A 25,534-nucleotide genomic window follows, 5' to 3' on the forward strand; every position below is an offset into this window, starting at 1 on the left:
CTTCGAACTTGAGAACATAAATCCGTCGAATTAAGCGAGCCACGACTTAAAGCTACAGAGTTAATTAAATTTCTCTGCTCATTACAGTGGAAAGTTTGCTATCACTCGGTCAATTCGATAAGCAAGACATTTTGGCGAGCGCAGTCGGATTTCTGGGCTCAAAATGAGTAAGAAACCAAAGCGCAGAATATCAATCGTACTTTCTCGACCCGAAGGAGCTGTATTCTTCGCTTTCCAAATGTCCGAAACAATCTTATTTTCATGTAGTTTGTTTGCAGCGACTCAGATCCGTCGACTCAATCAAGACACAACTCGGAACCATCGACATATCTTGATAATTCTACGTTCTGCAACAAAGAATCAGCTTATTAATCGACCGGTCGTTGGATAAATTGAATTAAGTAGCTGCTGTGGATTCTCAAACACAAAATAAATGACGATACCTATATTACGGCCTCAGAAACACGAGCGTGTCGACTGGACCGAGCAATTCCGGATACTCGTCGAGAGATCTCCATTTTTTCGCTCGGAAATGCGAAAAAATGGCCATAGCGTGCAAAGTTCAGTCAAAGAACAGCATTTGTTCCTGAAACAAGTATGAATATTCCAATGTTCATAGATTTCCACATGCTGGAGCAAACAGAAGCTGACAAACCTGCATTTTCCAACCAGACGTTGCATCTATATTCAAATAAATTTGACAAGTAGTTTCGCTGTTGCTTAAATCTATTGTCCATCCCAAAAATTGCATATGCCCGAAGACTGTCGCCTCTGATCCTCCGACTGTCTTCGATTTCGAGACCAAGAATGCAATTACCTGAATAAAGGAATATTTACAATTACATGTCATCATTAGTATTTGTAAACGTCAGGGTTGTGTTCGAATTTGATTTAGAGGCTATGCTCCGATGAAACGTCAAAGGTGTGTCACGAGTTCTTAATTAGTGAGTTTTTAGCAATTGTATCAATAGCAATACGTTCTCTCACCGGACTGATGAAACTAGAAAGTATTATAATTGATCCAACCCATTGCGAACTGTCATCAATTCTATCTTATTCTTCCAATTTCCTCATGAACTATTTAATCACCTTAGCTGCCAACAAACAGTGTCATCAATCACCTGGGAAATTCTGTATACCGATTCTTCTGAAACAAATATAGAACATTCCAATGTACAGAGATTTCCACATGCTGGAGCAAACAGAAGCCGACAAACCTGCATTTTCCAACAACCAGACGTTGCATCTATATTCAAATAAATTTGACAAGTAGTTTCGCTGTTGCTTAAATCTATTGTCCATCCCAAAACTTGCAAATGTCCGAAGACTGTAGCCTCTGATCCTCTGAGTGTTTTCCATCTCGAGACCAAGAGCGCAATTACCTGAATGAAGGAGTAATTATAATGACATGTCATCATTGGTATTCGTCGACGTCAGGGTTGTGTTCGACTCGATTGAGAGGAAATGCTCCGATGATATGTCAAAGGTGTGTCACGAGTTTTTGATCAGTGAGTTCTTAGATCAGTGAGTTTTGACGCCATGTAGCTAGAGTAGCACGACCTTAGACTTGTTTCCAGATGTTGACCGGATATTTTCTATCTTTGCCTTTCTTTCCTGATTTCTTTTCGATTTTGAGTCAATTTTTCAATTGATCCGCCAATTACTGCATCTCCTGGCCTTCCTGGAGGTGTCCTATGATCCAGAACCGATGGGACGTCATCCTGGATTTATTTCCGATTTTTTCCCATTTTTTTCCGATTTTTTAGAATATGTTTGAATTTTAGCGCCGCTGGTCACGTGGCCGCACTCGCCGAAACAGCTAGCGCCATGTGGCGGAATTACGTCGAACTAAAAAAAGATGGCGCCACCTGCGACTCGACCACGTGGTCGAGAAACGAGTGGGGCCCGTCACGAGGCTAGACGTTTCAGTAGTTCACGAAAAATCCGCCACATGGCGCTAGCTGTATCGGCGAGTTTTTAGTTCACCAAAAATCCGCCCATGGCGCTAGTGCGGTCACTTGACCAGACCACGTGACGTCAGAATCGCGGAAAAATTCAAACATAATTGAATATATCGGGAAAAATAGGAAAAATTCGCAAAAAATCAGAAAAAAATCGGGAATTAATGTAGGATGACGTACCTTTGGTTCTGGATCACAGAGAACCTCCAGGAAGGCCGAGAAATGCAGTCATTGACGGATCAATCAAAAAATTGACTAAAAATCGAAATAAAATCAGAAAATGCAGGAAGAAATAGAAAATATTCGGTCAACATCTGGAAACAAGTCTAAGGTCGTGTTACTCTAGCTGCGGGGCGTCAAAAACTCACAGGACATGGAGGAAGTCCACTAATTCATTCAAAATGAGATAAAACTTGAGAAAGATTCAGGAGAAGAGCGGAAAATAATAAATAATGATGACGGAGCAGTAGTTGTATGTATTTTGATCTTGAAAACAAGAATCTGATTACATAATTGAACAACAACTAGGAGCTATCAAGGTATTACAATTTTTTGACTTCTCAAAGCAGTAGAGTACAGCAGTCAATTAATTTAAACAGAGGATTAGTATTTCCATCGTTTCTGAGCCTCAAATATCTGGAAAAGCCGGAACTTGAGGAACTAGAGTTCATTATTGACTCTGAAATCAATAGAAGCAAAGACCAGAGTCTCAGCGATTCTGCAGTCTTGCTAGCATGATACAGCATATGTTTCAAATGTTTTAAACTAACTTATTCCGAGATCTTCGAACTTGAGAACATAAATCCGTCGAATTAAGCGAGCCACGACTTAAAGCTACAGAGTTAATTAAATTTCTCTGCTCATTACAGTGGAAAGTTTGCTATCACTCGGTCAATTCGATAAGCAAGACATTTTGGCGAGCGCAGTCGGATTTCTGGGCTCAAAATGAGTAAGAAACCAAAGCGCAGAATATCAATCGTACTTTCTCGACCCGAAGGAGCTGTATTCTTCGCTTTCCAAATGTCCGAAACAATCTTATTTTCATGTAGTTTGTTTGCAGCGACTCAGATCCGTCGACTCAATCAAGACACAACTCGGAACCATCGACATATCTTGATAATTCTACGTTCTGCAACAAAGAATCAGCTTATTAATCGACCGGTCGTTGGATAAATTGAATTAAGTAGCTGCTGTGGATTCTCAAACACAAAATAAATGACGATACCTATATTACGGCCTCAGAAACACGAGCGTGTCGACTGGACCGAGCAATTCCGGATACTCGTCGAGAGATCTCCATTTTTTCGCTCGGAAATGCGAAAAAATGGCCATAGCGTGCAAAGTTCAGTCAAAGAACAGCATTTGTTCCTGAAACAAGTATGAATATTCCAATGTTCATAGATTTCCACATGCTGGAGCAAACAGAAGCCGACAAACCTGCATTTTCCAACCAGACGTTGCATCTATATTCAAATAAATTTGACAAGTAGTTTCGCTGTTGCTTAAATCTATTGTCCATCCCAAAAATTGCATATGCCCGAAGACTGTCGCCTCTGATCCTCCGACTGTCTTCGATTTCGAGACCAAGAATGCAATTACCTGAATAAAGGAATATTTACAATTACATGTCATCATTAGTATTTGTAAACGTCAGGGTTGTGTTCGACTTTGATTTAGAGGCTATGCTCCGATGAAACGTCAAAGGTGTGTCACGAGTTCTTAATTAGTGAGTTTTTAGCAATTGTATCAATAGCAATACGTTCTCTCACCGGACTGATGAAACTAGAAAGTATTATAATTGATCCAACCCATTGCGAACTGTCATCAATTCTATCTTATTCTTCCAATTTCCTCATGAACTATTTAATCACCTTAGCTGCCAACAAACAGTGTCATCAATCACCTGGGAAATTCTGTATACCGATTCTTCTGAAACAAATATAGAACATTCCAATGTACAGAGATTTCCACATGCTGGAGCAAACAGAAGCTGACAAACCTGCATTTTCCAACAACCAGACGTTGCATCTATATTCAAATAAATTTGACAAGTAGTTTCGCTGTTGCTTAAATCTATTGTCCATCCCAAAACTTGCAAATGTCTGTAGACTGTAGCCTCTGATCCTCTGAGTGTTTTCCATCTCGAGACCAAGAGCGCAATTACCTGAATGAAGGAGTAATTATAATGACATGTCATCATTGGTATTCGTCGACGTCAGGGTTGTGTTCGACTCGATTGAGAGGAAATGCTCCGATGATATGTCAAAGGTGTGTCACGAGTTTTTGATCAGTGAGTTCTTAGATCAGTAAGTTTTGACGCCATGTAGCTAGAGTAGCACAACCTTAGACTTGTTTCCAGATGTTGACCGAATATTTTCCATCTTTGCCTTTCTTTCCTGATTTCTTTTCGATTTTGAGTCAATTTTTCAATTGATCCTTTAATGACTGCATCTTTCGGCCTTCCTGGAGGTTCCCTGTGATCCAGAACCGATGGGACCTCATCCTGGATTCATTCCCGATTTTTTCCCGATTTTTTCCCATTTTTTTCCGATTTTTTAAAATATGTTTGAATTTTAGCGCTGCTGGTCACGTGGCCGCAGTCGCCGATACAGCTAGCGCCATGTGGCGGATTTTTCGTAAACTACTAAAACGAGTTGCGGCCAGCGCCATCTTGCGGAATTACGTCGAACTAAAAAAAGATGGCGCCACCTGCGACTCGACCACGTGGTCGAGAAACGAGTGGGGCCCGTCACGAGGCTAGACGTTTCAGTAGTTCACGAAAAATCCGCCACATGGCGCTAGCTGTATCGGCGAGTTTTTAGTTCACCAAAAATCCGCCCATGGCGCTAGTGCGGTCACTTGACCAGACCACGTGACGTCAGAATGCCGGAAAAATTCAAACATAATTTAATATATCGGAAAAAATGGGAAAAATTCGCAAAAAATCAGAAAATAATCGGGAATTAATGTAGGATGACGTACCTTCGGTTCTGGATCACAGGGAACCTCCAGGAAGGCCGGAAGATGCACTCATTGACGGATCAATCAAAAAATTGACTAAAAATCGAAAAAAAAACAGGAAATACGGGAAAAAATAGAAAATATTCGGTCAACATCTGGAAACAAGTCTAAGGTCGTGTTACTCTAGCTGCGGGGCGTCAAAAACTCACAGGACATGGAGGAAGTCCACTAATTCATTCAAAATGAGATAAAACTTGAGAAAGATTCAGGAGAAGAGCGGAAAATAATAAATAATGATGACGGAGCAGTAGTTGTATGTATTTTGATCTTGAAAACAAGAATCTGATTACATAATTGAACAACAACTAGGAGCTATCAAGGTATTACAATTTTTTGACTTCTCAAAGCAGTAGAGTACAGCAGTCAATTAATTTAAACAGAGGATTAGTATTTCCATCGTTTCTGAGCCTCAAATATCTGGAAAAGCCGGAACTTGAGGAACTAGAGTTCATTATTGACTCTGAAATCAATAGAAGCAAAGACCAGAGTCTCAGCGATTCTGCAGTCTTGCTAGCATGATACAGCATATGTTTCAAATGTTTTAAACTAACTTATTCCGAGATCTTCGAACTTGAGAACATAAATCCGTCGAATTAAGCGAGCCACGACTTAAAGCTACAGAGTTAATTAAATTTCTCTGCTCATTACAGTGGAAAGTTTGCTATCACTCGGTCAATTCGATAAGCAAGACATTTTGGCGAGCGCAGTCGGATTTCTGGGCTCAAAATGAGTAAGAAACCAAAGCGCAGAATATCAATCGTACTTTCTCGACCCGAAGGAGCTGTATTCTTCGCTTTCCAAATGTCCGAAACAATCTTATTTTCATGTAGTTTGTTTGCAGCGACTCAGATCCGTCGACTCAATCAAGACACAACTCGGAACCATCGACATATCTTGATAATTCTACGTTCTGCAACAAAGAATCAGCTTATTAATCGACCGGTCGTTGGATAAATTGAATTAAGTAGCAGCTGTGGATTCTCAAACACAAAATAAATGACGATACCTATATTACGGCCTCAGAAACACGAGCGTGTCGACTGGACCGAGCAATTCCGGATACTCGTCGAGAGATCTCCATTTTTTCGCTCGGAAATGCGAAAAAATGGCCATAGCGTGCAAAGTTCAGTCAAAGAACAGCATTTGTTCCTGAAACAAGTATGAATATTCCAATGTTCATAGATTTCCACATGCTGGAGCAAACAGAAGCCGACAAACCTGCATTTTCCAACCAGACGTTGCATCTATATTCAAATAAATTTGACAAGTAGTTTCGCTGTTGCTTAAATCTATTGTCCATCCCAAAAATTGCATATGCCCGAAGACTGTCGCCTCTGATCCTCCGACTGTCTTCGATTTCGAGACCAAGAATGCAATTACCTGAATAAAGGAATATTTACAATTACATGTCATCATTAGTATTCGTAAACGTCAGGGTTGTGTTCGACTTTGATTTAGAGGCTATGCTCCGATGAAACGTCAAAGGTGTGTCACGAGTTCTTAATTAGTGAGTTTTTAGCAATTGTATCAATAGCAATACGTTCTCTCACCGGACTGATGAAACTAGAAAGTATTATAATTGATCCAACCCATTGCGAACTGTCATCAATTCTATCTTATTCTTCCAATTTCCTCATGAACTATTTAATCACCTTAGCTGCCAACAAACAGTGTCATCAATCACCTGGGAAATTCTGTATACCGATTCTTCTGAAACAAATATAGAACATTCCAATGTACAGAGATTTCCACATGCTGGAGCAAACAGAAGCCGACAAACCTGCATTTTCCAACAACCAGACGTTGCATCTATATTCAAATAAATTTGACAAGTAGTTTCGCTGTTGCTTAAATCTATTGTCCATCCCAAAACTTGCAAATGTCTGAAGACTGTAGCCTCTGATCCTCTGAGTGTTTTCCATCTCGAGACCAAGAGCGCAATTACCTGAATGAAGGAGTAATTATAATGACATGTCATCATTGGTATTCGTCGACGTCAGGGTTGTGTTCGACTCGATTGAGAGGAAATGCTCCGATGATATGTCAAAGGTGTGTCACGAGTTTTTGATCAGTGAGTTCTGAGATCAGTAAGTTTTGACGCCATGTAGCAAGAGTAGCACAACCTTAGACTTGTTTCCAGATGTTGACCGAATATTTTCCATCTTTGCCTTTCTTTCCTGATTTCTTTTCGATTTTGAGTCAATTTTTCAATTGATCCGTCAATGACTGCATCTTTCGGCCTTCCTGGAGGTTCCCTGTGATCCAGAACCGATGGGACCTCATCCTGGATTCATTCCCGATTTTTTCCCGATTTTTTCCGATTTTTTAAAATATGTTTGAATTTTAGCGCTGCTGGTCACGTGGCCGCAGTCGCCGATACAGCTAGCGCCATGTGGCGGATTTTTCGTAAACTACTAAAACGAGTTGCGGCCAGCGCCATCTTGCGGAATTACGTCGAACTAAAAAAAGATGGCGCCACCTGCGACTCGACCACGTGGTCGAGAACCGAGTGGGGCCCGTCACGAGGCTAGACGTTTCAGTAGTTCACGAAAAATCCGCCACATGGCGCTAGCTGTATCGGCGAGTTTTTAGTTCACCAAAAATCCGCCCATGGCGCTAGTGCGGTCACGTGACCAGACCACGTGACGTCAGAATGCCGGAAAAATTCAAACATAATTTAATATATCGGAAAAAATGGGAAAAATTCGCAAAAAATCAGAAAATAATCGGGAATTAATGTAGGATGACGTACCTTCGGTTCTGGATCACAGGGAACCTCCAGGAAGGCCGGAAGATGCACTCATTGACGGATCAATCAAAAAATTGACTAAAAATCGAAAAAAAAACAGGAAATACGGGAAAAAATAGAAAATATTCGGTCAAAATCTGGAAACAAGTCTAAGGTCGTGTTACTCTAGCTGCAGGGCGTCAGAGGCTCACAGGACATGGAGGAAGTCCACTAATTCATTAGAAGTTAGATAAAACTTGAGAAAGATTCAGGAGAAGAGGGGAAAATAATAAATAATGATGACAGGGCAGTAGTTTTATGTCTTTTGATCTTGAAAACTAGAATCTGATTACATAATTGAACAACGACTAAGAGCTATCAAGGTATTACAATTTTTTGACTCCTCAAAGCAGTAGAGTACAGCAGTCAATCAATTTAAACAGAGGATTAGTATTTCCATCGTTTCTGAGCCTCAAATATCTGGAAAAGCCGGAACTTGAGGAACTAGAGTTCATTACAACAGGAATGTTTACACTGTGTGATGCACTTAAAGTAAAAAGATCATAATATTTTTCGCGGTTTTCCGTTAATTGAAATATTAATGAATGGCTCAAAAGTGGTCTTCGGAACAAATAAACGTCCCAATAGACGCATACAAAGAAGAGCAGTGTTTAACGGCAAAAGACTGTTCAAACAAATTACACAGCTTAAGGAATCAATTTCATAACCACAGCACAGTCAACGCGCACAGCGGCAAGCACCGTGTGAAGCCAATCTCGCAGGGAAGTCATCCATAGTACGTACTCAGCACCGCAGCCAACTTCGAACCCAGCGGCAAATCTAGCAAGCAATCCAGCAGCAAAACAAGCGTCGTGTGCACCGGGCTTTACACACTTGGCGTACGTATGAACATGAATCGTTGAGTATGAATCACTTACAATTCTCCATTACCTGAGTTTCGGGGGCCGTTACCATTCATCATAAAGACTGATCCCTAACCTTTCGAACTTACATTTGTTGCAATTAGATTCGAACCTTCTCCCGATGAATGATCGCCTCAACCCATCACCAGTATCTGGATCACCGCAATGGCTGAGTTACCTACAGAATTAACGGCAAAGCCATTGGCTCTGATCGGTGTAACAGGATTAGATACTGTAAACAATGCAATCCATCGTTTAATTTGGGATGCATTCAGCAATAATCGTCGACCAGATGGTGTAGCTGTACAATTCAAATTGTTGAACAATATCTACGATTTTCCTACCGTTAAACCTAAGGTTTGTGAAAACTTGAGTATGTTGTCTCGCATCTTCTACCTCTAACCAACAAGTGGATTCTCTGGTGAATTATTATCGGCAATTCTTACATATAGCGCAACTCTTATGAATGGTACATGCCCAAGGGCATATTAAAACGTAATTGGATGAACAAATATCTAAATGACGTACCATCGGTAGTTGTTATATTCTATGATTTGGATTGGAATGATCTGATGTGGAATGAGAAGAAGATGGAGTGCGCTTCAAGGGTTCAATCTCTCCGGTAAGCTGTTGTGTTTGTTTTATACCTTTGAATCAATTGGAAAGTATACAAACTATTTCTATGAAGAGCCTCTAGAACGATTGTTGAAGAGTCATTTTTGCCGATGCTTATACTCGATCGGTTGGGTTATTCATTGTGAATTTTCTAGGGCTGCTGTCGAAGGTAGAAGTACAAAAATTGCAGTGGTACTGGTTCAGCATGGGGCTCCACCAGCACCCGGGTCAGAAGACCTAGCAACGACTGAACGCGCTACAGCTTTGTGCGCCGCATGTGAGCTACCAGCAAAATCTCTATACATTTTACCTCACGGGGATCACTTGTTGGGCTATACCCAAAGGTAATTCAAAAATATGAGCTGTAATTTTAGAGACAGCTTGGGTAACTTATGAATTTACTCCTTTGGATCTATGAATTCAAAATAATACAATGATGTGAATTCGACAGACTCGAAACGGCATTTTATGACTTGGCACAAAACTTCTATCACATAGAAGCTCGCATCGTGAAGAATCACCGTGACAATCTGAATAAGACCACTCATCAATATTTATTCGTGCGGCACCAATTCAAGATGGGGTTTTTGAACGAATTAAAACAAGACCAGCACACAGCGCACAAGTGAGTCGTGATTGTTATGAGTATTGTTCAACTTGATCACAGATATTTCTTGCGCCTATTTAATAGATCTGTTTCTTTTTTTACTATGCAGGCATTACCAGTTGGCGTACAATAATTTACTTGAAATAAGAATGGTGGATACGAATGCTTTGGAAATAAAAACTGTCGCAAGTTTCATCAATTATAAACTGTGTCGCTTGATGTTCAGCCAAAATCTCCCTCGCGATGCCATATCACAGTTCAGAGCTCACATAGATCGGTAATGCTAGTTTCACGTACAAAAATCAAGTGCAGAACAGATTGAAACATCTATGCAAATGTCGACCCATTATCAATATTGACATAAGCGCAAAGCTCAAGACTGAATGTTTCGTGCGATTGCAGATTTAAACTAAAAACTGGCCCCAAAGAACTAATATTTGAACATCAAAAGTGGATGTCAGAACAGTACTCAATATTTGCCAAATTATTCGATGACGCTATCAGGCAAGGACTTCCTGCAGTTCAAAGAGAACACCCGGGATACTATTTTCAATCAGCAGCCCAACATGCTGCTTTGCGACAAATCGCATGCAAAGAGCTTTGCAAGGTGTGTACAAGTTTAACTTGATTTTGGATATACATTCCATGATTGATAGTACTAAAGCGCCCTTCAAATACAGGATGTCAATGAGTATCCCAATCCTGATCCCTTGGCTGGCTGTGAAAAACTCGAATACTATGGCCAACGTCCTTGGCGTCCAGGAAAACTGAGTGCTGAGCCTGCGGATATGGCAGGAGAAGCAGCTGCAATCCGAGCCCTGCAATACAAGGAGAAGACTGCTGTCAACCATTCCGTAATTGAGTTATTTATTTTCGCAAACTGACGATGAAAATGAATGTGATTTTATAAAAAGCATAAGTGTATGTTATTGCGACAGATGCTGATCATCCGACTTTTGGGAAATGCTGTTTTACAATTCAAGACTTATCGTTGTCCGAGAATGCGTCGTCACTTAGGTTTGGTTTCCGTTAACACTTTTCGTACATTAGCTGCTGGATAAAAAGTGGATGGGTTCTAAATAACGACATGATATTTCAGTTGTGCAAGTGGCCGACGAGTACTACAACTCCCGCGATTATGAAAAAGCCCATACGTATGTACTATAATGAAATAATGTCTCTTTGATTCATCAACTAAGTTAATTAATCTTGCATTCATCAGACTGCTGATGCACATGCTGTGGGATTATCGCAGCGAACGTTGGCCTGGGCTTTTAACTGATATTTTGAAAAAGGCTCTACGAGCAGCTTACCTGTCTGCAAGTATGGAAGACTATGTCACCTTAGCTTTGGAGGCTTTGGGGCCAATGTACTGTCTTCCAAAGGATTATCAAGCTGCTGTGTATACCAATATAAGAAATATATTACAGGTATGCAAGGATAGAGTGACAACTGCACAAACTGTTTACCATGGATAAAGATGGTATAACCGCTTATTATCTGAACATTATTTCTGTATGATTCACTGTATTAATTGACAGAAAACTATACCGAACCCAGAGCCACATATACCCTGGAGTGCTGAATATCTGCCAACAGCAGATTGGATCTACGTTATCGACCAGTATAAACCCTTGACGATGGCAATAGACGCGAATAATATGACAACATTTTTGGAAATCAACGCTCGTTTTACGCGAGCGACGTACATTGTGAATTCCTATGCAACAATAGAATTATTTATAAGGTAATCTGTGTTCGTTTAGTGTCATATTTGAAAGTTTTATATGCTACGGTCCTTCTGATGTTTCACCAATTTTTATCAATAGGAATCGTTATGATCAAGCTATGGAATTGTTGAAAGTTACCGCATTCATCAGTTCACCTGGAAGAGACGGTGAAGAGTATACCGTCATTGATGGCAAAGATGAGCCAACTGTACTTCATGAAAGAGAGACGAAGAAATTTCATTGCCGATTTCAAGCACGGCAACGAGATGTCGGTAATGGAATTCTAATCAATAGGATCTCCGTATATCTGGGTAACTATACGCATGGTTATGTGGAGATGCGATTCCCTCTTCTTGGACCGTCACTAAATGTCTTGGACTGGTTATGCCCCGAGATACAACAACTTCAGTACGTAATTGCATAATCAGATAGTCCGTCTAATCTGAAAACTAATTGTAGGTGATCGGAAAAAAACTTTTAATTCACAGGAATGGCACCTTGGGGTTTGACGATGTGAGATCGAATATTGCAGCTGAAATTGTACAGGAAGAATCCAGTGTGGCAGTAAAAGTGAAATCAGAGAGCCCCGCTTTGTCTGGCGAATGGTTCCCAATTGGCATAATTCTATCAACTTCCAAAGAAGTAGTCGCTAATTCTCGATTATCGATCAACATAGCAACGGATGGAGCTGCCGATGAGTCCAGTATGTATCTGGCTAGAATGAATAACTCTTCGGTCATGTATCGGACGTTCGATTCAACAAAGGTATTCTTGCTCTAATATGCAAATATTCTTGTGGCGATACAGCTGACCTCAGTTTATCGGCAAACGATCAGCAAGTCACCGGGCAAATCTCTATAAAGATTCCGGTAATTGAAAAGACTGCGGATGTTTATACAACAGTCTACATACGAGCACATGAAATTGGGGATCACAACATGATAATTAAGGTTCGATAAAAATTGCGACTCTGTTAGATATGATTACAATTTGAATAAATACATTTTTATTCAACAGGTCGATTATACAACTCCTGAAGATGTGAAATATTCGAGAGAAATTTCTTATACCGTACCTGTCGTCAAACCTTTCGACATTACGACGCGATTCTACAATATGTTGTTTGAATCGGTTAGCAAGGGCTTTACCTATGAACCGTTCATCATGATACCGCACATTGTATGCACATCTCCATGGCCCATAAGGATCATAGACACGTCTATTCATCTGGTAAAGATAATACTATCTTGTTTTGTGTTGTCGCGACTTCGGCGCTAATGAGACCAGTAATAGATTGTTAATTTTATGATGATCATGCTCTTGCATTAGGGTGACTCGATGGAAAGGCAGCATGAAGACGATCAGGAATCTATCTTGACCGGTATTACGCTTTGCAATGGTGAAGCTGGATCGGAGGCTTATCACATAATTCCAAAGGCAGGCAGTGAACAACCAGCCAACACAGGTGTATATACCCTCAGGTGGGAAAGGTATGTGAACTGAGTATGAAAAGTACATAAATTTGGACGTTATCAAATTAAATAGACCGACAATGAATGCTACATACATCCAACCTGTTTCCAGAGGATACAATGTCAGCGGGCAGGTGACTAGTACCAGCATCAGACTATCACCGCTATGGGTGGAAGAAACAGCGATCGGACTGGAGGCGAAATTACCCCCACACGGTTGGGTTCGAACTCCGCTCAGCGTCTCTTACTATCTCCATAATTATTGTGACTACATAATAACCTTGCAGTTAACAATGGAGGCTAGCGATGCTTTTATGTTCGCGGGACGAAAACAGGTAACTATATTACTTGGTCAAGTTCTTATGGAATAATTTTTCAATATACAATTCACAGCAATTATCAATAGTTGAATGCTGGAGGGCATTTATCATTTCTTGGTATTTCAGGTCAATGTTTGTGTATTGCCGAAGGAAAAGCGTAAAATCGAGTGGGTCCTGAGACCGTTAGTGGCTGGTCTGGTAGCGCTCCCTACCTTAACTTTGGCCGTGCCTTCTGGTATTTATGCTTAAGAAACTAATGGTTGCGATATTCATTTCATTTACGTCTTTCGATAGAGTGTCTAAGTTCTTCTTACCTTTGCCATAGTACAATATCTGTAGCATATTCCTATTCTTGTTCTCCTCCAGAAGATGACAACAAGCTCAACAGAACCAGATTAGGCGAAGTGCTAGAACGGTCACTACCTAGCCATGTTTATGTGATGGTGAGTTTGAGGAATATCAAAACCTATAATCTTATTGATACTAATGATGTGACTTTGTATCTTAGTAAAGTGAAATAACTCTTGCAGCCGCAGTCGCAGAACATGTAGACAAGGCGGCGTTCAGACCGAAAACCCAGCTCGGATAATATTGGGAAAATCGATATATCCGGGAATATTCACTGCAAGATTATTATAATTGTAACATGCTTGTACACATACGTACCCTTATTTATAAACATTGCATTGTAAATATTGCCAGTTACAGTAATAAAGAAGCTGTCGGATAGACGAACGTAATGTCGAAATCATCCAATTGAGTGCCTGAGCGAAACTAACAGAGACAGGTTGGATAGGTTATGTATTCGTCAGTTGTTTAATCAAGATCTCTAGCCCCGCCCATTAGCGTAATTCTTGCGTAAGCTCGGAACTTCAGCAAAGTTAACTAATACGAGATTTCAGAAAATATAAAGTATCATTCGAAAGGTGAACATCGTCCTGCAATATGCCAGTGCAAATAATTTGGTCCGCGGTAGGAGCTACGATTTTTCCACAATTAGGAGGATGGGTGGGCGGCCTCATCACCAGGAATAATATAAATCCGTGGTACGAGGTAAGTAGCGAAAATGCTGCGTACCGATCAATTGTACGTACGTACATACGTATGTACGTGTACCGTACGTACATTTGAGTACATTCGTAGTTGTTTTTCCGTTTTCTTCTATTCTTTCGTGTATCGACCAACACCGAAACAAGAGGGTCACGTCGCATTGTTATCGCATCCTCTCTGGGATAGTCAGGTAGTGGAGTGGGTGTGCCTCTAATTCTGTGATTTGTCATTGACTTATTTATATTTGCTCGATAGTCCCTACGTAAGCCGAGCTGGCGGCCTCCAAACTGGGCTTTCGGCCCTGTGTGGACGACCCTCTACACCGGAATGGGATACGCCTCTTACTTGGTATGGCGTGACGGCGGGGGTTTTTCGGGCGAAGCCGGCTATCCCTTGATCCTCTACGGCATCAACGTCGGATTGAACTGGGCGTGGACACCGATTTTTTTCGGCGCAAAGAGCTTGAAATGGGTACGAAGTCGCTATTTTACCCTATGATCATACCACACTAGATACAGCTGTCAGTCTCTTAGACGGTGTTCGAAAACTAATTATAGCGAAAATCTTTCGGAAGTGAGTGACTTGCAACAGTTCCTCACTTTCGTTTCATGCTGTTGCTCAAACACATTGTGAAGACCAGGAATCACACGAATGAGAAGGCTTCTATAATTAATAAATTTGTTTTGTCAGAGCTTCTATGAAATAGTGATGTTACTGGGAAGCACCGCCGCTACAACTGTCGCCTTTTATCGGGTCAATAGAACGGCCGGTTATTTGCTCATCCCGTATCTTCTATGGGGCTCTCTTGCTACAGCCTTGAACTATGTCATCTACAGGGACAACCCCACCCCTGCGATACCTGATAAGAAGATTTAGCAGATTGAGCCTGATCACTTCAGGTATATATGTATACATGGTATTAGGGTATGGTTACGTCGATCTCGGATTATATTTTATATGTCTCGGAATACAATATTTTTTGTATCAATTGCACTTACTATTCAATTTCGTTTGAATTGTCGTTGGGTAAAAAGGTATACGAGACTGGTAGTATAGCTCTTTATTACTTGATATGAAAGAAAAATGATTTGGCCATTTACGAATAAACTGCAATACGCATACCTGTGCAATATACTTGTACTTATACCTACTATCAGACAAGATGAACGCTGACGTCTGCCTATGTTGCTGTATGTATGCATATTGCACTTCACCGACATCCAACGACGAGCAACAATAACTGAGGATCTATACACATCTTCCAAAAAATTGTGGGGTCGTCGAATCATAATCATCGATGATTAACCGTGAACTGGTTCTTGCCTCTCGGTTTGTTATTCAGGCAAAAAGTTGAGGACACGATAGAAGTTGGGCGAGAATTTGTATTTCGACGGCCAAATTATTTTATGTTACGTTGGCTCAGTTGCGTAGATATAACCCTGCTGCTGCAGCACGTACAGTCGTTTCTCAACCGCGTCCTTATCTGCAATGAGTATTAAATAACGAGCCATGAGCGCAAGGATACCTTGTGGCTGCTACTTGTAGACATTTCAACTCACACTTGGTGAGAAGAGCTCTGTCTTGACTGTGACTAACGTGTTGAGACAAAGAGTGCAACAATATTTGAGCAGTATGATATCTTTGAAAGCATTCCGCCGGATTTCCGAACAACTCATCCAGGGCAGCCGATTGACACTGAAAATTTTTTCAAGGTTACCGACGCTTTCACGTTATGATTGATCGCTGCATCCATAACACCGTCTAACTGAATTACCATTTGAATTGCATGATTATAGAGAATTTTATCTGCAGTGGCACCAGCCTGCCTCAGAAGACCGGCACTGTTCAGTTGTTTGCACTCGGCAAGACACGATCGGAACTTGTCATTCATCACACTGACCACTGCAATCCAAGAAAGTCATAACGGGTTGCAAATAGTTCTAACAAGTTAGTTATGATGCCGAAATTAATACAGGAATGAGAGAGAAATGGATAAGTGAGTCAAGGTGACGCCAAGATTGCTCGTTTCGTCCCGAAAGCATGGCCCTAATAAACCATGTCCCATCCCAATGAAGATTGTTCACGAACCTTCCTTGACACTCGCAGTTGGTTGCAATCTGCCACCTTTGAGTTGTTGCGTAGCCAGACCGAGGCCTGAACTGAGTAACTGGAGTGCCCTCACAAGAAGGACGACTTGCTCTGCGCGACGCCTGGTGACGGCATTACTCGCCTGCTCCATGGCCCCAAGGGGGGTACCGAGGGGACCGGCGCGGCTCCGCGCGACTTCGCAAACGCACTCACACAAGGCAATTACGAAATTCAATTTTGCCAATATTTCGTTGTGCTCTCTTTCTAAAAGCGTCTCCTCGGGGAGTTCAGGAGCAAGAAAGGTTAGCGGACGGTCGTCCGCAGATCCGTGGTTTGTTTCGGAGAAGAGATTTTGAAAACTACCAGCTTCTGCAACGTACGTAATAATTATAGATCACGGACAAAACGGAGGCCCGATTTATGCAAACGCAAGTTCATCTAAGGTGGTATGAGTCTTTTCCTACCAGAGATCTCAGGTAGCGTAACGGCCCGCGTTCCGAAAGGTATCACCGGAGAGTGTCTGAGCGTGTTGTTGTTGTCCTGCAGGGCTCGAGCTGTCGGTGATCCAAGAACCGCCAGCGGTCCGGTGAGCAGCGGAGAGGATCCGCCATTGTTCCCCCCTGAGCGCCTTAGCGGTGAACCACCCGTAGACGTGTGAGAGTAGGAATGCCTGGCTACAGGACTTACTTGCCATGTACTCGGTGGCGGAGGTGTCTCGCTCAGCCTGTAAGCAACGAGAGGAAATCTTTGATGAGGGACAAAGGTTCGTTGGAATTTTACAGACTGATTGATTTTGGCTTCAATTCTGACAATTAATAACTATACTAATACATCTACCGAACAATAACTACCTTCTTCCAGGTGGGGTTCCAATTACAAACTGGACGCTGGGAGGACTGAGCGAACCGATGTCAGGAGCGTAACTATGACGGGCATCGCTACTACGTCTCATGGTGATTGGCTGGGACCTCGGCACGCTACCACCCTCAACTCTCGTCCCATTTGATAAAGGCGATGAAGGCTGCATGACGCTACGTTGGGATGGGACAGGTATCGGTTCCGAAATCGGAAGAAAACTGGGACGTGGCGGACTAACCGCTTCGCGACTACTCTGTTTTACGTACCTGGTGAAGGAATAGATGTGAAACAATCGAAATCCATACAAGCACGAAATTTTGCTGGAGGTATAAGGGGCCAGGGCAAGGTAATAGTGAGTCACCGAAGCCTTACTTTATGGGTTGCGCTGCGATGTTGTCTGTATCGCTACTTAGGTCACTTGGTACTAGAACAAAGTCATCGTCTGGGCTAGAACAGGGACTGCTCGCTTCTGGGGCTGATCGAGGACTCCCAGACTCTGTTTCTGCAGTAACTAATCCACTAGGAGATGCTGGCAAATCGGCAGGCAGGGGACTGACGCTATCTCTGGGTCCTTGCAAGAATGGATGGTTGAAGAACTCGTCAAAAGGCATCCGGTCTCTCGCGTTGCGCCGCAATAACCCGATTAAAAGATCTGAGAGCTCTGTAGATGTACCAGCCGGAATTCTGAAGTGTTTAGGGTTGAATTTAGTGTTACTAAACGTAAATAGGTGATTAATAAACATTGAACCAGAACATAGCAGTCGATTCAAAAACAAAACTCCTGCCATGCTTTGGTGTATAACAAATCACCGACCGGAATTCAAACAACTAGACAGGCTGATCTTTTTAACGTATTTGTTATTAAGAGTTGCGAAGAATGTACTTTGGACCGAGGTTGGCGTTCTTCTCGTAGAATAGTTTGAGGGCCTGAGGGCTGTTAGCTTGAAAGGGAGCCTTGCCTGTGAGACACTGGAACACAATCGTTCCTAATGACCACAGATCTGCCTTGGCGTCATACTGTAGCGACATTATCACTTCAGGAGCCATGTACATCGGAGAGCCGCACAACGTTGCTGCCATAACTCCATCTTGTAAGAACCGGGCAAAGCCAAAGTCGGCTGAAATAAACGCGGTGGTTTTATTACTCAATGTTGGCAAAATAGATACGCCAACCTTGGTACATCTGAGATTACCCACCAATTTTAAGAGTGATTTGATGAGGCTGAGGGCATGCCTTCCCGCAGCAGTGGCTCAGCAATATATTTTGTGGCTTCAGATCACGATGCACAACTCCTTTAGCATATAAGGCCTTCATAGCACCGGCGAGTTGTTTCAAAAATACTCTGATCGTGTCTTCGGACAACGTACCCTTCACTACAAACAGTACCAACATCAAACATTACGTTCATAACATAATCCAATTCACGAATTAAATTTTCTTGTAGAATTTGTAAATCTAAGATACAGCTATAGATATGTGATATGTTTACCACCCAAGTAGTCAGCTAAGTCGCCGCCATTGCAATACTCCATAACAAGAAAGACATTGTGATTTGATTCCTGAAAAATAAATCCGGTTGCAGAATTGAATTCTCAAATTTTTAATGAATTTGCTCTGGTATGGATACAATGAAACACGTGCCGTACTAACCTTACAATCCAGCAACGCGACAACATTATCATGATGCAGTTCGGTCAACTCCTACGATCATGTCAGAATTACATATCAGAAAGATTGGTGGCTGAATGCAAAGAATTACAAGAGGAATTCTATGCAAAGGAAGATAATTTGGTGGGACAAAAATAGAACAGGTTTACAGGTTATGCTTGAGGTGAAACACTAGTTCTATGTCGATTTAGAAATCTGTACTAAAGCATGTAACACAGACCTTCAAGATTTTTATCTCTTTGCCCAAAAGATTCTGTGACTTGGCCAAACTCTTCTTGGTAATGCTTTTGATGGCCACAACGAAATTGGATTTCTGTAACAAATCAACAAAGAGACAATAACGAGGGTAGCCGCGCGGAAATAGACAATAGATGCTGCTATTTGCTATGTGCCGATTCATGGATTGTCGGGTAAACGTTGCTCAACGCACTAAGTTTCCTCACCTTGCGATGTCTGCCTTTGAATACCACAGCGAATGCTCCGTGGCCTATTAAATCTTTTGTATTATATTCGTAATCCCCAACAATTTCCATCTTGGATACTCGATTATCACACTTATTTGGGGCAATCTAATTTATAAACAAAATACTATGATACCAACACAACACAAAATTCCTCATTGCTTGAGAGATCAATACACGACCAACCACAGCGTGATCCTGCGATGAATCTTTTCGGCTAGAGCCACGTACGCGAGGATGCACCGTTGAATTCTACATCCTGACATTCTCGGCCTAATCGATCGTTTCAAAAAATAACTGATACGACAGCGGAGCGATATATTCGATAACGACTTGAATGATTTCACACAATTATTCTGCTAAAATGTCAATCGGCGACTGCTGACTCGACGAAAACGTATTGAAATGTATTAATAATCCGCGAGCACGGGTGAACTTCCCGTGCTGTCGGTAGCACACCGTTGGATACGTTCCATTTTCAATCGCTTCAAAGCGCCAACGCCTCCGAGCGTTCTTGCTGCGAGTATGATTCTATGTTTGTTCAATACATGGAAAATAACACAGTGACAGAGACGGACAGATGAACTGCGTCAGCGTGTCTGAATCCCCTACCGATCATGAATTGGATTAACCAATCGCTTATGAAACAATACGAGAACTACTTGGATCAGTAGAATTGATACATGATGTGCGTACGTATGTCGTACATACATACGTATGTACTATGAAATTTGCTCCACAACCTATTGAAATGTTTTTGTTACCCGATCAACGATGTTATGTAGTAATAATGAGCGTTGGTAGTGATTAAATTAAACCAATCAGAGTTTTGCCAATCGACGATCGAATAACAGTGTAGAAGTTGCCGTTTTTCAACAATGGAGTTGTGAGTAAATGGAAATTAATATTAGACAAAAATATTCCCAATAACGAATGAATAATACAAGTACTGAATTGTTTGAAAGGCGCAAAGCTTGCGTAGGTTATCTGAGTAACTATGAGGTACTCGACATTCTTCAAGGAGCAAGGTCGAACAGGCAGCATCGCAAGCCCCATAACCAGCTGGCGACAATCACCTATCAAACCATAAGGTATCTCGAGGACACGCCTTGCAAAAAACAAACCCCAGCCACCATAAGTAGTTTTCTGAAAGCTGTTGAAGCATTGAAACTGACTAAATGTGAAAAGCTCATGCTACTGAACTTGTGCCCTTCTACGGCGCTTGAGATCCAACTGGTAATAAAGTTTCAAACTTTGATCCATTTCTGTTCAAGACTCTGTTCAAATTTGCCAATATTGCAGGTAATAGAGGACAGTGAGGAACGATTGACAGAGGATGAAGTTAGTTCTCTGCTGCAAGTTATTGCGAGCCACTTGACCAATGATGATATAGACATCCCGGAGGCAGGTGACCAAGAGTAATCTGAAGAGGAACAGAGTAATTGTATTTGGATAATATTTTGCATCTTAGCTGGTACCTCATTTATTTTATTTATGTACATACGATTATAATAAACGGCCAAAGTACCTATGAAATTTTATCATGACCACTATCTTTTTTGATCTCCAAGATCATCGATTGAATCCTCATCAATCTGAAAATTAGAATAAATATAGTTTTTGGCAGTAAAACTCTTGAATGTGTCTTGAAGGTCAACAGGTTGACCTGTTTCTTTCAAGTTTTGGTAGTAGAATACACAGCCTCTTACTTGCGGCCATTTTTCTGGTATCACATCATATAAATCATCTTTCACATCTCCCTGGATTACAATCTCGTCATCTCCTGTTACGCTGGAACCGCATGCAAATTTGCTGCCAAAAAACTTGGCGGCCACTTTGAGATCAATATCTGAAATATTTAAAAGAACTGAGATGTAAGCTCCCGACGAATGTCAGCTGTTAAAATATTCATATGAAATAGAACTCCACTTGCCAAAAGTACTGAGCCCAGTTACAACTGTTACTGACTTCTTCTTGCCTCTGGGCGCTCTCGAAACAGTCACCAATTTCGGTACATCCTCTTTCTTTTTGGTTTTTAACATCCCTTTGCCACCTCGCTTCTGCCGTTTTTTCTCATCTTCTCCACCACCCGATTCAGCTGCCGTATCTTCCCCTGCAACATTGAATCGGCATGCTTACCTACACCATACCACGCCACGAAACAGATGACAATTGTACAGGTAGATGGTACGATGCACACCTAACTTGACCTTTTCGAATTCTGAGGGAAGATTCCTCGCCAGCCACTGTTTGCATTTTTCATACTCTGGATAATATTCACAGTACTGTGAACAGTTTGTAACCCAACATTATTGAATACTAGCTACTGCAAAAGCAGCAAAGCTCTTTTGATGGACAAATCAGAATTAGATTCAACATCATTTATCTAGTATTCTAGTTATACATGGTGTACAACCATTACAGAGCGCATGCAAGTAATACACAAGAAGATTATGTTCGGTCTCTGTTGGAACATGATATTAATAAATAATAATAAATACTACATTATACATAAGTGATATTCATAAGGCTAGTGAGACCGAATTGATGGATTGCAAAAGAGGTACTACTGAACGTAACAAATGCAGATGAAGCAAGTTACAAACGGTCAGAAAATTTCGTAACTCATCAATTAATAATTACTTCGATAGGCAGGGAACAGTTTCCGCAGCACTGTACCCTTAATGGATAAGCGACGCCAGATTTGGGTCCCAAGTCCTGTATGGACAGTTTCTCATTCGACATTATCACGTACTACCTAACCTCGGTGTTGCTTGCAAAACAGAATCGACCGCGGAAAGACAACCCGCTCCACCTTCAAAGTTTGACTTAAGGCTGTCCTTCAACTGAAGACAATAGTCTTTGCTAGAATGTTAGGTTGCTGCAACACTATTATCGAATGTGAACGTAATCAACGATTGTCGAACGATAAGACCAGATAAGACTATGCGATAGATCTGTTGACCCGTACTCGATGATTTGACTCGTTCCTCTCCCTTCTCTTCGTGGCTGCATACTCCCACTGCCCAGATCTGTGATCTATATGTATGGCGTTGAGTGTAGTTGTATGGTATGAGAGTTGTTCTGTTCAAACAAGGTTCAAACGCTTATTCACCAGTTAGCAATATACAGAGTGATGACAATTAGAACTACCAACGAGGTATCGACGAATTTTACAATGCAGAATTCTCTCTATGGATAAGGTTCTACTACCTAGATACGTGGAATAATGATTGCTGCATAAGTGCAGTTTCTTCGAGTTCATGCTTAGTACGATGATGTTCGTACGTATACACTCCCACACTTGGGTATCATAGTAGATATTTCCTGCACTATCAATGTCTCGTGAAACTATATATTTTTGCTTATTAACGATAGTCGACGCAGAGAAAAATTGCAGTGATCCATGTGTAGCATGAGAAACAAACACCGATAGATAATAAGGTGCGATATAATGGTCAACTTGTCTTGTGTTTTGTGGCATTCATACTTTATGTACGTACATACGTACAGTATGTGAAAAATATATTTACATATACAATAAGTAGACACACACGCATGGGCTCCATAGTTCATGCTTGACATGATTCGGCTGATTATAAACACATGTGTAGAGGAAATCGATTAGGGTAAACTTCAAAATATTTCCAAATAATTTGCGAATCAATATGTACAAATCATAACGAATGTTTTCAATCTAAAACCGGTCGATGGCCGTATTCGAAATTCATTATACCTTTATTAACGAGTGAAAATAAAGTCACCTCTGTGAGATCTACCGTATCGACAACATGGCGCTCGTCACATTGAATTAGTTCTATCATTTCCTCTAAAAACTGTGCATCCTTGATCAGTCATTCTTGGTCAGTTAATTTTCTCATTCTTGCTTTCAGAGTTTTTCTTGTTGGCAGCTTCTTTCCGTTGAGAAATTTTCGATGAGAATACACCGGGCAAACTGTCACGGACGCGTTCCCTTAACTTTTGTGGGATGACCATTACGGTTGTTATCGTGTTCCCCAAAAAAAGTACTAGGAATGTAAAACACAACACCGGTACGTGCCAAGTAGCTTCTGGATGAAAAGTGAGCTTGTATAGCGTGTACGCGTTAAACAACTGGAAAAGGTAGCCTAAAAATAGAAAGGGCAGCAGAAACGAAAGTCCACGCCACATCCACGAATGGAAGCCTTCGATAGTTATATCCATGTTGTGTCGTTCCCCAAGGGCCTTCAAGCGATACAACACGCCATGTTGATAACGAAACTGCAGATACTGAACCACACCTGAGATAGAAGTTGTCAGTCACTTGATGATATAGCAATAAGCCAACGTATACCTAATTCAGATCATTACTCACTTATGTAGACGTTGAACCACATGAACTGGCCACGGAAAGTGTACCAACAATCCGTGTTTGGCCAGACAAGTAGAACTCCTGAAACTACAGTCGACAGAAAGTGGTGAAAACGCCACCAGCCCTTTATTCTTGATCCATTGACTTTCAGTATGCTTTCCCTTATCGTCAAGGTACAGTAGTACCATACCAATAGAAACATGAAGCTCAGCTCCAGTGTCCTAATACCCGCATTAAAAACTTACAACATCATGTTTGAATAGGGCAGCAGAGTGGCTGCGATAGGATCATTCTTTTCCACTTTCATCCTTACCTTACATTGGTGAATAGATTGACAACGGATAATGCAAACCCGATCATCGACAAAACCAACTTGAACTTCTCATACTCGTCTTTGTACTTGAATCTGTGGGGAATCGATGAATAAACTTGAGGAATGAAGTCTCGTATGTTCTAAATTTGTGTACAGAGATAAAGAATTGTGGCTCACTTATCGTTTTTGTTCAGTATGGAGACGTTGACGTTCCCCAGTATTATTTTGAGATAAGTTCCATTAGGCTTTGGCAGTACTTGTTCCATCTCATGTAACTGATCGATCCGTCTATTTATATCTTTATCCAAGCATTGAGATGTCTCACTCGTATGTAGTCTGGCCAAGAATGTACAGGTAGATGTAATTAATTTTTGCTTGCTTTCTACTCACATGTCAGAGTCGAGTGTTGAATTATCACTCACTGTCTTAGAACTTTGCTAATGGCATTCATTCTGTAACGTTGGTGCTCTATCCCCTGCAAACATTTCGCCTGCAGCTCGCTCACCTCCTCTAACTTTGTGCAGTACTCTCTACTCAACATCTATAAAAAACAGATCGAGTATTGAGAAAGACTGTCGCATGACTGGATAATCAACAAAATCAACTAAAATTAAAAAGTAACGTTCTCTGGCCGTTGATACCGTTTGAAAGTGCTCATTCTTGATTCTTATTGGAACTGGTTGTTATCATTACAACCCGAAGAAAAATTCATATGGTGAAGACTTGAACAAGAAAAGTCCGGCATGGGAAATCTAGTCAACGTCCGAATGATTTTGTCTTATTCTCAACCTAGCCTGAACCGCGGATTCTGATAATCTGGTATATGAGGTTTATATAATTCCCGACGTTTTTACCTCAAGAACCTTGTACTCCTGCGTCAAATCGCTCCAATCGTTAAGACAAGTCTCCACGTTAGTGTCCATCTTTGCTGAAATACTTGTCGATTCTTGTACAACACTTTGATTCGCACCCAGATGCCTTAACCTCGCAAAGACTACCAAAGACTACTATTAGTTGCTATACATGATAGCTTTTGTTACAGCTCACAAGCGGGGGAGAAAGTCTCGATCGATTTTTGGTGGTTAATCGGCTTCCCTTGTGCACTGATATAATATATCAGTGCCTGTGTCGTCTTCGTTAGATGGTCTCGACGGTTCTATTGGTTGCGTAATCAGAAGCCATCAGCGATGGTTTATTATTGGTATTCGATCAAAGCGACAGATAAGAATCACGGGCGATGGGTATCCCTTCGCTTCAACCGCCTTGCAAGAAGTTTAATCACTGATCTGTAGAGAAATCCGTGCGTCTGATCTGGGTTGAACTTTGACCGTACATGCGTCGCGACAGATGTGACACTACGGTGACGC

The 25,534-nt window shown here is 41.4% G+C and overlaps 6 protein-coding genes and 1 long non-coding RNA gene across 16 annotated transcripts; 4 read left to right on the top strand and 3 right to left on the bottom strand.

Moving 5' to 3' along the window:
* Positions 1-8,131: 8,131 nt before the first annotated feature.
* Positions 8,132-14,112, top strand: LOC105685515 (trafficking protein particle complex subunit 11). Of its 3 annotated transcripts, none has more exons than XM_048651729.1 (21): positions 8,132-8,609; positions 8,738-8,990; positions 9,086-9,255; positions 9,404-9,592; positions 9,700-9,873; positions 9,965-10,132; positions 10,258-10,462; positions 10,536-10,709; positions 10,794-10,872; positions 10,955-11,009; positions 11,078-11,285; positions 11,397-11,602; positions 11,685-11,993; positions 12,074-12,288; positions 12,393-12,535; positions 12,603-12,815; positions 12,915-13,075; positions 13,170-13,392; positions 13,504-13,612; positions 13,744-13,820; positions 13,886-14,112. In XM_048651729.1, exons 2-21 carry the CDS (start codon positions 8,799-8,801, stop codon positions 13,886-13,888), a joined length of 3,273 nt encoding a protein of 1,090 aa, XP_048507686.1. In that variant the 5' UTR covers positions 8,132-8,609; positions 8,738-8,798; the 3' UTR covers positions 13,889-14,112. The 3 variants fall into 3 exon arrangements, with proteins under 3 accessions (XP_048507686.1, XP_012255093.2, XP_048507685.1); XM_012399670.3 differs by having other exon boundaries at positions 8,133-8,609; positions 13,908-14,112; XM_048651728.1 differs by lacking the exon at positions 8,132-8,609 and adding an exon at positions 8,618-8,633 and having other exon boundaries at positions 13,908-14,112.
* An 80-nt stretch (positions 14,113-14,192) lies between these two features.
* On the top strand, positions 14,193-15,548 carry LOC105685519 (translocator protein-like). Of its 2 annotated transcripts, none has more exons than XM_012399677.3 (3): positions 14,193-14,430; positions 14,683-14,898; positions 15,118-15,548. In XM_012399677.3, the coding sequence occupies exons 1-3, from the start codon at positions 14,323-14,325 to the stop codon at positions 15,301-15,303; spliced, it is 510 nt and encodes a 169-aa protein (XP_012255100.1). In that variant the 5' UTR covers positions 14,193-14,322; the 3' UTR covers positions 15,304-15,548. The 2 variants fall into 2 exon arrangements, with proteins under 2 accessions (XP_012255100.1, XP_012255099.2); XM_012399676.3 differs by lacking the exon at positions 14,193-14,430 and adding an exon at positions 14,437-14,617.
* Positions 15,473-19,829, bottom strand: LOC105685516 (serine/threonine-protein kinase unc-51). Of its 3 annotated transcripts, XM_012399673.3 has the most exons (14): positions 19,690-19,829; positions 19,486-19,611; positions 19,263-19,355; positions 19,025-19,075; positions 18,864-18,933; positions 18,571-18,747; positions 18,257-18,491; positions 17,746-18,057; positions 17,367-17,639; positions 16,980-17,239; positions 16,516-16,884; positions 16,202-16,329; positions 15,987-16,122; positions 15,473-15,910 (listed from the first exon to the last, which is right to left on the bottom strand). In XM_012399673.3, exons 2-14 carry the CDS (start codon positions 19,573-19,575, stop codon positions 15,837-15,839), a joined length of 2,268 nt encoding a protein of 755 aa, XP_012255096.2. In that variant the 5' UTR covers positions 19,576-19,611; positions 19,690-19,829; the 3' UTR covers positions 15,473-15,836. The 3 variants fall into 3 exon arrangements, with proteins under 3 accessions (XP_012255096.2, XP_020707685.2, XP_012255095.2); XM_020852026.2 differs by having other exon boundaries at positions 16,516-16,881; positions 19,486-19,745; XM_012399672.3 differs by having other exon boundaries at positions 19,486-19,745.
* Positions 17,555-18,005, top strand: LOC125500168. Its single transcript, XR_007277381.1, has 2 exons — positions 17,555-17,719; positions 17,787-18,005. It is a non-coding gene; the product is annotated as an uncharacterized LOC125500168 (long non-coding RNA).
* Positions 19,830-20,247: 418 nt separating the features above from the next.
* LOC105685520 (DNA-directed RNA polymerase III subunit RPC9) lies at positions 20,248-21,039 on the top strand. 4 transcript variants are annotated; one of them, XM_020852030.2, is made up of 3 exons: positions 20,248-20,389; positions 20,469-20,739; positions 20,806-21,039. In XM_020852030.2, exons 1-3 carry the CDS (start codon positions 20,382-20,384, stop codon positions 20,923-20,925), a joined length of 399 nt encoding a protein of 132 aa, XP_020707689.1. In that variant the 5' UTR covers positions 20,248-20,381; the 3' UTR covers positions 20,926-21,039. The 4 variants fall into 4 exon arrangements, with proteins under 4 accessions (XP_020707689.1, XP_048507710.1, XP_012255103.1 ...); XM_048651753.1 differs by having other exon boundaries at positions 20,249-20,389; positions 20,451-20,739; XM_012399680.3 differs by lacking the exon at positions 20,248-20,389 and having other exon boundaries at positions 20,437-20,739.
* Positions 20,527-22,517, bottom strand: LOC105685518 (density-regulated protein homolog). 2 transcript variants are annotated; one of them, XM_012399675.3, is made up of 6 exons: positions 22,147-22,517; positions 21,704-21,788; positions 21,437-21,616; positions 21,213-21,352; positions 21,032-21,098; positions 20,527-20,926 (listed from the first exon to the last, which is right to left on the bottom strand). In XM_012399675.3, exons 1-5 carry the CDS (start codon positions 22,246-22,248, stop codon positions 21,054-21,056), a joined length of 552 nt encoding a protein of 183 aa, XP_012255098.1. In that variant the 5' UTR covers positions 22,249-22,517; the 3' UTR covers positions 20,527-20,926; positions 21,032-21,053. The 2 variants fall into 2 exon arrangements, with proteins under 2 accessions (XP_012255098.1, XP_012255097.1); XM_012399674.3 differs by having other exon boundaries at positions 21,008-21,098.
* A 419-nt stretch (positions 22,518-22,936) lies between these two features.
* LOC105685613 (transmembrane protein 120 homolog) lies at positions 22,937-25,486 on the bottom strand. Its single transcript, XM_012399875.3, has 6 exons — positions 25,022-25,486; positions 24,590-24,708; positions 24,345-24,503; positions 24,168-24,260; positions 23,858-24,075; positions 22,937-23,783 (listed from the first exon to the last, which is right to left on the bottom strand). The coding sequence occupies exons 1-6, from the start codon at positions 25,088-25,090 to the stop codon at positions 23,368-23,370; spliced, it is 1,074 nt and encodes a 357-aa protein (XP_012255298.1). The 5' UTR covers positions 25,091-25,486; the 3' UTR covers positions 22,937-23,367.
* Between the last annotated feature and the right edge of the window lie 48 nt (positions 25,487-25,534).

Source organism: Athalia rosae, chromosome 3 (genome assembly GCF_917208135.1).
Source record: "Athalia rosae chromosome 3, iyAthRosa1.1, whole genome shotgun sequence".
In the NCBI taxonomy this organism is placed as follows: domain Eukaryota; kingdom Metazoa; phylum Arthropoda; class Insecta; order Hymenoptera; family Athaliidae; genus Athalia; species Athalia rosae.

Bases quoted from the DNA above. Each gene is read 5' to 3' on its own strand.
- LOC105685515 (XM_012399670.3), top strand. From the start codon at position 8,799: ATGGCTGAGTTACCTACAGAATTAACGGCAAAGCCATTGGCTCTGATC. The intron at 10,463-10,535 runs GTGTGTACAAGT...CTTCAAATACAG, and splicing joins CATGCAAAGAGCTTTGCAAG to GATGTCAATGAGTATCCCAA. The intron at 11,603-11,684 runs GTAATCTGTGTT...TTTTATCAATAG, and splicing joins ACAATAGAATTATTTATAAG to GAATCGTTATGATCAAGCTA.
- LOC105685519 (XM_012399676.3), top strand. From the start codon at position 14,444: ATGCTGCGTACCGATCAATTGTACGTACGTACATACGTATGTACGTGT. The intron at 14,618-14,682 runs GTAGTGGAGTGG...TTTGCTCGATAG, and splicing joins ATCCTCTCTGGGATAGTCAG to TCCCTACGTAAGCCGAGCTG. The intron at 14,899-15,117 runs GTACGAAGTCGC...TTGTTTTGTCAG, and splicing joins GCGCAAAGAGCTTGAAATGG to AGCTTCTATGAAATAGTGAT.
- LOC105685516 (XM_012399673.3), bottom strand. From the start codon at position 19,575: ATGGAAATTGTTGGGGATTACGAATATAATACAAAAGATTTAATAGGC. The intron at 19,356-19,485 runs GTGAGGAAACTT...GATTTGTTACAG, and splicing joins TCAAAGGCAGACATCGCAAG to AAATCCAATTTCGTTGTGGC. The intron at 17,640-17,745 runs GTAAGGCTTCGG...TTCCTTCACCAG, and splicing joins ATCGCAGCGCAACCCATAAA to GTACGTAAAACAGAGTAGTC.
- LOC105685520 (XM_012399680.3), top strand. From the start codon at position 20,437: ATGAATAATACAAGTACTGAATTGTTTGAAAGGCGCAAAGCTTGCGTA. The intron at 20,740-20,805 runs GTAATAAAGTTT...CCAATATTGCAG, and splicing joins CGGCGCTTGAGATCCAACTG to GTAATAGAGGACAGTGAGGA.
- LOC105685518 (XM_012399675.3), bottom strand. From the start codon at position 22,248: ATGTCGAATGAGAAACTGTCCATACAGGACTTGGGACCCAAATCTGGC. The intron at 21,789-22,146 runs GTAATTATTAAT...AACTGTTCACAG, and splicing joins ACTGTTCCCTGCCTATCGAA to TACTGTGAATATTATCCAGA. The intron at 21,617-21,703 runs GTGTGCATCGTA...TCAATGTTGCAG, and splicing joins ATTCGAAAAGGTCAAGTTAG to GGGAAGATACGGCAGCTGAA.
- LOC105685613 (XM_012399875.3), bottom strand. From the start codon at position 25,090: ATGGACACTAACGTGGAGACTTGTCTTAACGATTGGAGCGATTTGACG. The intron at 24,261-24,344 runs GTGAGCCACAAT...GATTCCCCACAG, and splicing joins ATACTGAACAAAAACGATAA to ATTCAAGTACAAAGACGAGT. The intron at 23,784-23,857 runs GTGAGTAATGAT...CTTCTATCTCAG, and splicing joins GTGGTTCAACGTCTACATAA to GTGTGGTTCAGTATCTGCAG.